The following is a 12,965-nucleotide window of genomic DNA, read 5'->3' on the forward strand; positions in this document are numbered from 1 at the left end:
GAGCAGCCAGCTGCCTCCCTGCATCACATACTTCTCTCCTGTGCCCAGGCAGAAAGGGAGGGGAGGGTAGGAAGCAGCTCTCCTGGAAAGAAGAAGATGAAGCTGGTGTGCGCACAGATACATAAGCATAGGGAGGGCTGGTGAAGAGGTTTGACAGAGGCTTCTGCAGCGTTCTCTGTAGCTGATGAGTTGAGCTAGGGGTTTCTGCTGCTGCAGAATGTGCCTACAGCTAATGCCTGTGTGGCCATGTTGGAGCTGCCCCAGTGGCACTGAGTGAGGCAGAGAGCGCAGCTGGGAGCAGCAGTGAGCAGAGGGAGACCATCCTGGGCCTTCTGATGGCGAAGGGGAAGCGGTGGTCAGGGGACCTGGGTGGTGTCTGGGGGAAAGCAAATCTTTCAGAGAAGGTGAAGCAAGATAAAGTTAATTCTTATGAAGTGATTGAGGCAGGGAATTACTGTCTTAAAAAAATTAAATACTAGAATTGTTGGGAAAGCATGTACTTAGGACAGAGCGTGGGATGTGGCTGGGAGCCCTGGTGAAAAATCTTCTGTTGATTAAAGATCTGTCCGCACAGAGTTTGTTCGTGCCTGTGGCATTGAGATAGAAGCTTGGCTTTGCTACATTACCTGGTAGAATGGAAAACATACTGCATACGGGTTTGTGCTGTACCAAGCTTCTGCCTCCTGCAATGGTTAAGGGAGAAGTAAAGGCTCCTAGAACGCAGCTCTGGTGTACTCGGTCTGTTCTCAGCCTGGTTTTCTCTGTGATGGGCATTCTGTGGTGTTTGTAATATAGCTACAATTACATTCTAACAAGGGGAAAAAAAAACCTTAAGTGAACCTAGCAATTGTGGATTGCTTTTTTAGTCATGCAGAATTACTGCTTAGCAACTGCAGATCAGACCTGGAAAGCTTATGTAATGTATGAGAATGGAGGTTTAGGAAACACTTTGTGGGTAAAAATGATTGCTGAGCAAGCCGTGTGAGGAAAGAGCTGCTCATATTCTGCCCCATGCTGAGAGCAGCGGTGAATGGCCAAGAAATACAAGCAAGGGGACGTGGGCAGCCAGGCAGGGATGTGCTGGCAGCACCTCCTGCAGGGACATCAGGCTCCTGGCTGCTCTAGCTGGGGCCGGGAGTGCTGGTACCTGCTGCAGAGCCGTGGTGCTGACAGTATCCTTGTGCTGGCCTGGTCTGCTCCCTGCACAGCGCTCCTTGTGCCACCTTCTGTGCTTCAGTTTGACAGCAGGATCCATGGGCTGCCCTAATTCCTATTGCTGGCTCTGTGGTCAGTGTCGATAGTTCTTATCAGAGCTCTCCCAGGTGTGATGTCAGTAAGCTGCTCAAGGAGTTTAAGAGCTTTTGGTCGGTATCCTTTCCTATTCCTCCTGTAAGTGTTGCATCTCAAGGATGCACGCAGCTCCTTGTATTGGCCCGGGTCTGTATTGCTCCGCCTCGGTGAATTATGGAAAATGATCCTTGGGCTTCTGGGACCCTTTGATTAATGTATTTCCTGAGGCAATTAGGTATTGCTTGGGAAAAAAAAAAGACTTGGCAGCCAACCAGGATTCATTTCCAAGCACTGTGTTGTCTGTGATTTCTTTTTTTTTTCCTTTGCTATGAATTTTACAATTTGAATGTAGAGCTTTTGCCTCTTTTTCCATGCTTTACTGCTGTGTCAGTAATGCAAACAGAATTGCCCAACTATAAACATGATGCATTTTTTGGATGAATATTCATTTGGTGGCGTACCGCAAGGCCTGCTGGAAGGATTCTTGCTGAACCCAGGCCTTAGCACAGCCGTGGGAAGCAGCCGTGGGCCTGCAGGGTGCTGGGGCCTCATGCACTCCTTCTGGTGGGAGGGAATCCCCCCCACAGTCCTTCATTCCATCTGCAGTGCTGGCAGTGGATCTGGCCTTACTCCTAAGCTGTCACGTTGGTTTACTAATAGTGTTAATTAAGAACAAAGCTGTTCTGCTGTGACACCTGCACCTGAGTCTCCTTCAGTCCTGGGCAACTTTAACAGCCAGCCTGGGCCCGGCTGAGCGCGACCTGCTGCGGTTTGCTGGAAGGACAGCAGGCGGCCCTGAGGGCTGCTCCCCTGTCTCAGTGAAGGCAGCGTGGGCTGGTGGGCTCTCTAGGTGCTGGCAGGCATTGCCCAGGCTTTGTGTGGGTGGGTGAGAACACAGGCTGTGGCCTTCAAAACACAATGCTCTGTGACACCTCTGCATAGATGTGGCTGTGGTCTGCCAAGGAGATGAGCTTCATAAAGAGGCTAATTTGAGAAATAGCTGTTGTTTGGACTGGTTCAGCTGGAGCTCTTTATTTCAATTCTAGTTTCTCCTGTGCTGCATTTGCTCCCGCGTTGTTTATAGAATCACATAATCACGAAGGTTTGAAAAGACCACTGAGATCATCTAGTCCAACCACCGGCACACCCCACCATGTCCACTAACCCATGTTCCTAAGTGCCACATCACAGCCTGTGCAGCCCAGCACTCAGTTCCACCTGGACGGGCCACTGGGCCACAGAGCTGTGCTGGTTGCAGCTGTATTCCAGCACCTTGCTGTTGTTATTTTAATGCTTTAGTTGTGGCCTTGAGAATGTTTCTTCAGTTGAGGGCACGGTGTTGGTTTTTCTGCTTCCTCGGTTACAACTTGTAAGCTCGCTGTTGGCCAATGAAGCAAACAAACGTGTCAGAGAGCGTCCAGCCTTCAAGGGGGCAAAATCAACCTAGAGTGTGGCAGGTGAGAGGTGCATTACAAGGACTGCAGGAAGTCAGCATTTTCTATTAATTACCAAGAAAACACGGTACAAGCACTGGCAGAGCTTGCAAGGCGAGTGATAGAAGTACACATTCTGGCATGCAGTCAGCAGCTGCTGGGGCACACTGACAGGGCAGCGGGGCTGCGGGACCGAGCAGAGCTCACCAGGGCCTCTCAGCAGTCAGCAGTGCTTCCTGAGGTGAGATGGATGCTTTGCAGAGAGCTGCTGTGTGTGCTCTGCCACTCTGTAGTTTCAAAACTAGAAGAAAAATAAACTCGCCTCTGTGTGTTTGCTCAGTTAATGCTGGCCATGAAAGACTCGCTGCCATGGTAGGTGCTGCGGGGCTCCCATGGGGTCTTGGAGGCATTTGCAAGTGGCAGATCTTATCCTAGCTGCATGGGGAGTCTCTGTGGGGCACGCCAGCGGTCTCCTCATGGGCCAGCACTCCGGAGATCTTGTGTCCTAACAGAGCTGAGGGAATATAACTATTCCTTCTGGACTGAGTAGGTGAAGGCAACCAATGAAACACACTGCCCACACCACCAGCTCCCCTTACTCCCAGCTGTGTGGTGGGGCTTCCCCAAAACATCTGAAGGAAAGCTCTGAAGTCCAGCGCATGGCCAAAACATGATGCCCCTCACAGGAGCTGAGCAAGCCGCTTGCTTTGTGTAGAGCTGGAAGTAACAGTCTGCTCTGCAGTTACTCCAGCAGAGACCCAAACCTTTTTTTAAAATAGTGTATTCAAACCTGTGTGAACACCTGGAGATGTCCCTCGGGGTAAGTGCTGCCTGCAGTCCCACTTGGGAGAACTGCTGTATGATGTGGGATGCGGGTAAGGTGATACCAGAAGCCAGGCCACTGGTGCTGATGGAGTTACAGAAGGCAAACGGTATTCTTCGGATTAACCTCAGCCCCACATGCAGCCTGCAGGCCTATGGCAGGGTGCCCGTGGGCCAGCGCATTGCTGGCGGTGCTGCCATGCCTGCAGCAGCTGCACATCACCCTCCGCAATGGGATCAGGGACAATGGGAGCCGCCGGTGGAACGCAAGGCTGCAGCCACGGGGAGGTTTGATGTGAGGGTAAAATGTAAGCATGGAGGCTGGGTGTTGGTTAGTGGGAGGGAGAGTGAGAGGGGGAAGGATTTAAGTACAAAATACACATAAAAAATAAAATTAAGACATCCATCACGGAGCAGCTGGCAGGCAGCACAGAGGACAGCCCTGAGAAATACGAATACAGCTGGTGTCACCCAGAGGCAAAGCTGGGAAAGCTTTATGTGGGAATGCTTTCTGGAAAGGGATGCTCAGGTCACCGTGTGTGGTGGATATGGACAGGCAGCCAGGCAGCAGCCTGTCTCCGGAGAAGGTATGAGGGAAGTACAGAAGGATGGGCTGTGCAGTGCTCCCCAGGACATGATTGCAGCCCCTGTGGCTCGTGGCCATGGGGTTTTTTGGCAGAGCTCCGTGCTGTATGTAACAGAATAAGACTCATTCACCCAACTGCCTTCTGCCCTTCTCCAGTCTATTTTACAGATGCCATTTTGCAGATGCCATCTCTGACTTCTCCTCTAGGCTTACGGGCTGTACTCGCACCTCGCATGGTCTTCGTTGTTTTCTCCTGTGTCTTTTCCATACCACCCTTTGACCAGAACTATGAGCAGCACTCAGGACATCATGGATTTGCGCACCTGCCCTGCCATGGAAGACAGTCTCATTTCCCTACCCTTTGCCTTTGCACAGCTCAGTAAGTCCAGAGGCATCTATGGGAAGGTTCTCCCTTTCACTGCAGTTATTTAAGTTAGCTTGCAGCTCTCAAGGCAGGGGCTCTACCCTGTGCCTCATAAGCACCCCAGGAGATTCTAGGTGATGGATATCTCTTGAATGTATTTACTCACTGCTCCAGAATTCCACCCATGGAGCAGAGAGAACAGCATCCTAATGCCCGCACACAGCCGGTATGTGGTCAGGGTGCAGCAGGAACAGCAGCTGATCCGTTTGCCCTGGGAAAAAGGAGATCCCAAACTGTGCAAGCTGCTCTGGTCAAAGAGTGATGTGTAGCCTTGTTCCCAGCTAGGGATGTCTGTTGTGTGGGGTTTTTTTTAGCCGCAACTCACAGTGCCGCTCAGAAAAAAATGGCTTTTGGTGACCATTAGGAGCCATCTGAGCGGTGCAATGCATTGTACTTTCATTCCACAGCCGATGCGGCGGCCCTCAGCTGTCATGGCTGGAACAGGTGGTGTAAGGCAATCTGTGGGCAGTCGTGCTCCCCGCCCCCCCAGGCTGACCTTAAAGGCGCTGTGCGTGCCCCGGCACGGCGGTGCTGGGAGGAGCGGGCTCAGGTGATGGAGCTCTGCCGTGTGCTGCTCCTGATCTTCTCTGCAGGTAAGCGGCACATTTTGACAACCACCTCTGGCTGGGTCCTCCCCGCGGGTGTGGGACTAGGGCTTTGCATGGGTGTTAGTATGAAGGTGTGATTCCTAATTTCAGCCACCAGATACTTTGCGGTGAGGAGTTTGTTTTCATCTTTGTCTTCCATCTTTATGCCATGCTGCCGTTTACACTTGTTCAAAATTTATTTCAAGACGTGAGAGAGGCTCTAGCAAATGTGGCTTGACATGCAAAATTTCATCAGCTGTGGCACTGTTGACAAGGACGCACAATTGTTTTGCAGCTAGTTGTGTTGTACCAGGATGATTCTCTGTAAATTGTTCTTTAGAAGAATAATGAATTTGTGATGCTAGACCCTTTTCACTAAATCCCAGAAGTGAACTGAACTCCTGCCCATCCATCAGAGGGCAGCAGGGCGAGGGGCTTTGGTCGGGCTAATGAAGCATAGCACAAAACCTGGCCTGGCCGCCACGCTGCTCTCACAGCATGGGGAGGGAAGCATGAATTACAAGGGGGCTTTGCAGAGAGCGGGATCTGGCTGGCCGTAGGTCTGCCTATGGGCAGCATGTCCCTGTGACACAGCCCCGTAGTGCGTCCCACCCCTCCCACTGATGCCATTTTGTTGCACGCAGCCGGGCCGGCCCTGTGCTATGAGCACGAGACGCGCCTGGTCGACGACCTGTTCCGGGACTACAACAAGGTGGTGCGCCCTGTGGAGAATCACCGCGACGCCGTCGTCGTCACTGTCGGGCTGCAGCTCATTCAGCTCATCAATGTGGTAGGCAGTAGGCAGGCAGAGCCACCGCTTCGCGTGCTATCACCAAATGGCGTCGCTCTCCTCCTTTAATCCCAATGCTTGCTTCTTGTGTTTCCTTTCTCTTTGTTTTTTTCCTTTCAAGGATGAAGTAAATCAGATTGTAACAACCAACGTACGCCTGAAGCAGGTAACCCTAAATATTGCTACCCATTCCTTCCCACTCAAATAAATAGGGACAGCCAGGTGTGAGCTACTTTTGGGGCACCCTGGACCAATTGGATTGAGTGTCTTAAATTGATATTTAATTTAGTGTGAGAACAAAAACGAGCTGGAGGCCAAATAGGATGTGTTGATACTTTCCTGCCCAAAGCAAGGAGGCAAGTGTCCCTAGGAAGTGTCAAGTAGCACTGGAAGAAGTTCTCAGCAGCTGCAATCCTCCCTTTGCAGCAATGGACAGACATCAACCTGAAGTGGAACCCAGATGACTATGGTGGCGTGAAACAAATCCGCATCCCATCAGATGACATCTGGCGCCCGGATCTTGTCCTTTACAACAAGTAAGCAGCAGGGAGCTGTGGGACCAGAGCCTGGGCAGCGGCTGCTTTGCCTGCTCAGCCTGGCTGCCCTCAGGCCACCAGACAGCTGCAACCATTCTTCTTCCTTCCGCAGTGCGGATGGTGATTTTGCCATTGTTAAATACACCAAAGTCCTTCTGGAACACACAGGAAAGATCACCTGGACGCCTCCTGCCATCTTTAAAAGTTACTGTGAAATTATAGTCACATACTTCCCATTCGATCAGCAGAACTGTAGCATGAAGCTGGGAACGTGGACATACGATGGTACAATGGTGGTTATCAACCCGGTAAGCAATGGTTTGGTAATTGGGAAAAGCAGCAGAGACTTGGGTATGTTTTTAGGGACTTCTCTGGTTTAAAAGGGAATATAATCTTGGTTTGACTGAAAAACAAGATACTACCAGTAAAATGTAAAAGCTCCATTTGTAAGTGTCGTACAAAATTGCCCATTTTGACTTGTGAAATTCTGCATACACTTACTTCCCATGCTCCTTCTTCCCCAAACCTTTTGCCTGCCTATCTTCTTTACATGCCAGTGTTTCTGGTGGTGCCTATTCTGCTTTTGTTTCCTTATTGTGTGGGGGTGATTTTTCTCTGCTCATGACTTTTCTTACTTTCTGTCTCCTCAGGTATGTCTCTTATCTGTAAATATTTAAGTGGTCTTTCCCATTAGCAGACTATCCCTAACTCCTTCTGTAAAATATTTACTTGAACACGGCTCAAAGGATGATGTTGTAAGGCAAAATCACATAAGAATGGATGTTCGAGTCACAAAAATGCACAAGGCACCTGAGTGATTGGAAATTCTGTTCCTGAGAGACCACAGCATGTGCGTTTGTTCAGAATGTCTAGTATGAATAATGTGTCGGTCTGTGGTGTTGTGGGTTTATTTGCTGCCAGGAGAGCGATCGCCCTGATCTGAGTAACTTCATGGAGAGTGGTGAGTGGGTGATGAAGGACTACCGTGGCTGGAAGCACTGGGTTTACTACGCCTGCTGCCCTGACACTCCCTACCTGGACATCACGTACCACTTCCTCATGCAGCGCCTGCCGCTCTACTTCATCGTCAACGTCATCATTCCCTGCCTGCTCTTCTCCTTTTTGACCGGGTTTGTTTTTTATCTACCCACAGATTCAGGTAAGTGAGGTTAGTAATTCTACTGCCATAGAAACTGCTCTTCTAACAAGTTCTGGAGAAATTCAGAGTGCTTGAAGTTAGCGGCCAACTTGAAGGTCTGCATGTGCTAAACTGGTGCTTCAGCTCAAAACAACAGCTCTAAACATTCTGCAAATTAAACTGAAACTATTCATGTAGACAAATTGGGTGGATTTCCCGTGGAAAACATCGGTTAACTATCCAGCTGACTTCTGCAAAGCAAAGATTTGGCTAGCTGATGTTCTGACTTTGTCCATCAGGCCAAAATGTCTGTATGTCAATCAGTACCTGAGCACACTGTGTTGGAGCAGAGACCTTGTGGTTAGCGCACACTTGCGGGCTCATTGAGACGGAGTAATTCTGGCCTGCTTCATCTCTGATGAGCAGCTCTGTTGCAGAAAGCTTGTGCTCCCTGCAACAACCATTTCCCATGCTTTATTCATTTTACATTGGCATCAGCTTTTCGCCCTGCTTAATTGCATTGAACCTCTTCTGTGGACAACCTCTGATTCACAGCTTTTTGGTGGAGAACTTTACATGAAGTTGAAGCAGATAGGAAAAAAAAACTCTGCCTTGTGGTTCAGTTACGGTGCCCTACCTACTGAAAGCTGATCCCTGGCGCCAGATGCACATTTTGTCAGCTCACGTTGTGCTGAGGCAGCCAGCCCCAAGAGGCTACGGAGTCATTAACCAGGTGCATGCACCTCATCAATCAAATCCCACAATCCACAGGGTGCTCCTGGCAAAGAAGCTTTCCACACACACCACCTGTATGTTAGTCCAGTCATACCTGGTGATTTCTACCCCAGTGCAGGTGTTGGTGGTGTGTGAGGTGCTCAGGTCTGGCCAGATTCAGTACTGTTTTGTGAGCTAGTAAAATAGGAGCACTCTGGATTCATGAAAACATATGTGTGTGAATAGCTATCGTCCACATGCAAGCTTCTCAAACTGACTAAGCACTGAGTGATATCAACATACCCAGTGGAATTGTCTTCTTTTTGCATTGCAGGTGAGAAAATGACCCTCAGCATCTCTGTCTTGCTGTCACTGACTGTGTTCCTGCTGGTCATCGTGGAGCTGATTCCTTCTACCTCCAGTGCAGTGCCTCTGATAGGCAAATACATGTTGTTTACCATGGTGTTCGTCATCGCTTCCATCATTATCACTGTCATCGTCATCAACACCCACCACCGCTCTCCTAGCACTCACACCATGCCACACTGGGTCAGGAAGGTGAGCACCAGGGCTTTGTGTTTCCTCTTTTCCACAGAGTAGCGTGTGTTTTGTTGGCAGATTTTCTCCTAAAAGTCAGCAAGAATTGAGGAATCATAGAATTCTATCATAGAATTGCTTAGGTTGTATGGGACTTTAAGTATCATTGAGCTCCAATCCCCTGCCATGGGCAGGGCTGCCACTCACCAGATCAGGCTGTCCAGGGCATCATCCAACACAGAAAACACAGGGATTGGGACATCCACAGCTCCTTTACGTGACAAAACTGCCCACTGGATAGAGCCCTGCAGGGAATAGATGTGGCAAAACAGGGGCAGCTGATGGTATAGGGAGAGAAAAGTAGGTCAGTTGGGCTAAAGTGATCTTACTGGTCTAATAATCTCTGTGACTCTAGGACACTTCTGCCTGCCAGGAGACAGGCCCTTCAGGTCATGCAAATTGCATTGTAATAGCAAAGTCAAGCAAAAGTAGCCAAGAGACACCACTCAAAGTGCATTCCCCAAACCAGGCCCCAAGAGTGTGTGTCCCAAGCTGGATAGGATCAGTTAGCTGGCAGCAGTGTGAACCTGAGCAGTGGTGGTACAGCCCTCATTTGTATACATAGGATACACAGATAGGCAAAGCTGCTTTTGGAGAGCACATGGCAGGCCATGGGTTGACCCTGCCTGACCCAGGACATGAGGCAGACAAGAAGCATGGTGTAAATGTGGCATGTGGCATGACATACTCCAAAGTGGAATTTCTAGTGAGTCCAGGAGAGGAAGTTATCTGCTACTGGCGTAGCTCCCCTCTGTTTATTGCAGAGCTGCATCTGCACAGCAGCCCCTCCAAACAGGAATCTTCTTCTTCTGCTTTTTTTTTTTTCCAGATCTTTATTGACACAATCCCAAACATCATGTTTTTCTCTACAATGAAACGACCATCCAGGGATAAACTAGACAAGAAAATTTTTGCAGAAGATATTGATATTTCTGAAATTTCCGGGAAGCAAGGTCCTGTGCCTGTCAACTTCTACTCCCCACTTACCAAAAATCCAGATGTGAAAAACGCTATAGAGGGAATCAAATACATTGCGGAAACGATGAAGTCAGACCAAGAATCCAGTAATGTAAGGCATTCTTTGTGCATGATTCATTTCTTGCTTTCATACTGCTACATCTTTTTTTTTTTCCTTCAATTACCCAGGCCTCACAAAAACACTCCAAATCTTGTTTTGGCTTTAGCAGGGGACAGTCTCCTGCCTGTGGTGTGGTCATTAAGAAGTAACAGATAATTGTCACAGGTGGTAAATGAATCTCAGTTTGAAAACGAGAAGAGAGAAAAGTGGTTTTCTTAACAGGGTGTGTGAAGCCACAGAGATGGCGCATGAGTAGCAAAGCAGTTTCCAGAACTGTAAGCAATTCCATAACACATTCCTCCTGTCCCCTACTTGGGCATCTTCCCACAGGGATAAATGGCCTTCCTTGCTTTTGAAAAGCCAGAAGGTAGCGCAGCTGCAGAATTCAGATGTAGTTTTATTTGAGAAGCCTGAAGTGTGACTTGCAGATAATAATTCCAGTTTTGATAAGGATTTGTGTCAATCCATGTATGCTACAAGCAGTCCCTGCAAGTGAGACACATCATGAGCTGCTGTGATTACTGACTTTTTCCACATTACAAGTCAAGAAAGGATAAATGCGTGCAGAGTCACATATGGCAGTTTTCCACAGGAAAGCCTAGCTTTGCCTCCTCCGAGCACATTCAGTGCAATTAACCCCCTCTTTCATTTCAATTTTTGCAGCTCGCACAGCTTTTAAATGGATAATTCAGGATCAGTTCTTCACCTTTCTTATTGCTGTTTAGCAGCGGATGCCCAGTGGTGACAGCCTGCAGGTGGGGAGGGACCTCTGTGGGACAATAATCTGGCCTCTCCTTCACCCAGGCAGAATTTACACCACAGTGTTTGTTCCTATGGCCACGTTCCAGCAGCATGTAAATGGCTCCGGTTGGAGTCTCATGTTCCCGGTGGCTCCTCTGCAGATCAAGTGCTACCTTCAGCAGGGCTGGCATGGTTTCAGTGCCTCTGGGCTCTGCTTCTTTCTGCGCATACAAGGAGGGTCTTCGGTTACTGGCAAGTGCTCCCATCGGAAGTGGAGCCAGCTGTTTGTATCATCTAGACTTTACTGATATCACTTTCAGAGGATTTCAGAAGTCGCATTCCCAAAATAAACCAAAGGCCGTGGCTTCTGAAGGCTGTCACGGCATTGCCTTTGCTTACAAGTCACCTCAAAGCACTCCTGATTAGCAGTGTTCTCTAGATGGATTCCAGCAGCTTCTTCCACTTGTGGTGCACCTAAGGCAAAGGGAGAGGGAGATTAGGGACGGGATGTGTTGGTCCTTAGGGCAGAGTTACAGGGTGGAAATGTGCTCTGGCCCAATCATATCCGTTACAAATGCAGCTCTACAGAAATCTTACTGTCTCCTTTCTTTCTTCTTCAGGCGGCTGATGAGTGGAAGTTTGTTGCAATGGTGCTCGATCATCTTCTCCTCGTAATATTTATGCTAGTCTGCATTATTGGAACATTAGCTGTATTTGCTGGTCGCCTTATTGAATTAAATCAGCAAGGATGAACATCAAATGGAAACTATTCACTGCCTGGGCTGGGACTGGAAAGTATCTTGACTGCTAAAACCTGGCCAGCCATGGAAGTTCCCCTGGGACCGAGCAGGGATACTAAAATGTGCTTAGCACTTCAGAGCTTCTGCTTGGTGCCGTTCCACTGCCAAAATGACACGCTTACTCTACTGCTAGGCTGAATGGCTGTCAGCCAGATTTGGGTCCATTTTACTATTTATTAGGAATGTTAACATGTTAATAAGACCATCTGACTTTGTTATCCACATATATGATTCTAGTGACATCAAAAGCAAGTAATGAGTTCTATCTGAGCTGCAAATCTGTATCCAGCTTTAGAGTGGCTTTCAAGCTGGTTTCAATATCTGCTCTGTGGTTTTTGTACTGGCAGTGCCACAAATGCCTCTTGTAACACAGGCCGTAGCCAGCAGAAGTGTCTCAAGCTCCTTGGTAAAGCATCTGATTGCTGTGTACAAATCAGAATCTCGTGTGTGAGTCAACCTGCAGAACTCTTGGTCCAGCAAAAAGGGAGTGTTCCTTGTTGTGAAATGGATCCATTGCTGTTTCTTGCTATGCAGACCCAGGGTAAAGGACACATTGAAGATTTTTCATCCGTCTTTATCACTGAGCTCTGCTCTATGGCCACACAACTAACGTGCAGACAGAGAGCAAGCATACCTCAGTGTCCACACTGAGTGATGAGCATTGCGAGCACAGTTTCACCTTTGGGGGTGCTCAGTACGATATCTTAACCGCACCTCTGTTCCCTGAAACGCACCTCCTGCCCTGCTGGAATGCATTATGAGCAGCAGGCGGACACAGCACTGCAACGACCGTTCCGATGGAGGTGTGTATGACGAAAGGATCGGACCTCCCCCCGACATCGGCCGGTTCAACCGAGCTTCCTTCAAACGTTGAGCAGCAGCTCACTCTAGTGACAAAAGCGGGTAGTTGCTTTCGTCCAAAAACCTCTGATACTGCAGTGGTGGTTGCTTTTTTTGTTTGTTTGTTTTTAGTAAATTAGACTAGAAGTTTTTAGTCAACCCAAGGGACAAGCCTATGTCTGTTTCACTATATAGTGTGGAAGTTCGAGTAGTTCTGCCCATTATTCTCAAAAACAGATATGCACAAGTGAAGCAAATGATACAAATCACCCATCTTTCCAAGCTGGCTGTTCAAACCAGGACTACTTTGCTATCAATTGCTGTGTGTTTAATAAAATAACATGTTTTATGTTTGTGCTCTACAAGAATGTGTCGTGTCTGCAAAGGTCAGGCATTTGAAACTGTCTGTGGGGGAAATCAGGCAGTTCTGCAATATTTCTGTTCGTGCATAGGGCTGCTTGGGAATGTTTTGCTGAGCTGCATTCCTCACCGAAACACTTTGTGCAGGTCAGTCAACCACTTGTAGCACTCTGCTCACTGGTAGCACTCTGCTTGACTCTTTGGATTTTGACGTTGGTAATCTTTGCCT

At 48.6% G+C, this 12,965-nt stretch overlaps 1 protein-coding gene across 1 annotated transcript; it reads left to right on the forward strand.

Moving 5' to 3' along the window:
• The first annotated feature begins 4,425 nt into the window (after nucleotides 1–4,425).
• On the forward strand, nucleotides 4,426–12,738 carry CHRNA1 (cholinergic receptor nicotinic alpha 1 subunit). The gene is made up of 10 exons (XM_003207539.4): nucleotides 4,426–4,510; nucleotides 4,963–5,148; nucleotides 5,787–5,932; nucleotides 6,054–6,098; nucleotides 6,359–6,468; nucleotides 6,581–6,776; nucleotides 7,390–7,627; nucleotides 8,655–8,878; nucleotides 9,747–9,986; nucleotides 11,357–12,738. Exons 1-10 carry the CDS (start codon nucleotides 4,441–4,443, stop codon nucleotides 11,486–11,488), a joined length of 1,587 nt encoding a protein of 528 aa, XP_003207587.3. The 5' UTR covers nucleotides 4,426–4,440; the 3' UTR covers nucleotides 11,489–12,738.
• The last annotated feature ends 227 nt before the right edge of the window (nucleotides 12,739–12,965 follow it).

The sequence above is a fragment of the Meleagris gallopavo genome, chromosome 7 (assembly GCF_000146605.3).
Source record: "Meleagris gallopavo isolate NT-WF06-2002-E0010 breed Aviagen turkey brand Nicholas breeding stock chromosome 7, Turkey_5.1, whole genome shotgun sequence".
Taxonomy (NCBI): Eukaryota; Metazoa; Chordata; class Aves; order Galliformes; family Phasianidae; genus Meleagris; species Meleagris gallopavo.

Bases quoted from the DNA above. Each gene is read 5' to 3' on its own strand.
- CHRNA1 (XM_003207539.4), top strand. From the start codon at position 4,441: ATGGATTTGCGCACCTGCCCTGCCATGGAAGACAGTCTCATTTCCCTA. The intron at 4,511-4,962 runs GTAAGTCCAGAG...TTCATTCCACAG, and splicing joins CTTTGCCTTTGCACAGCTCA to CCGATGCGGCGGCCCTCAGC. The intron at 8,879-9,746 runs GTGAGCACCAGG...TTTTTTTTCCAG, and splicing joins TGCCACACTGGGTCAGGAAG to ATCTTTATTGACACAATCCC.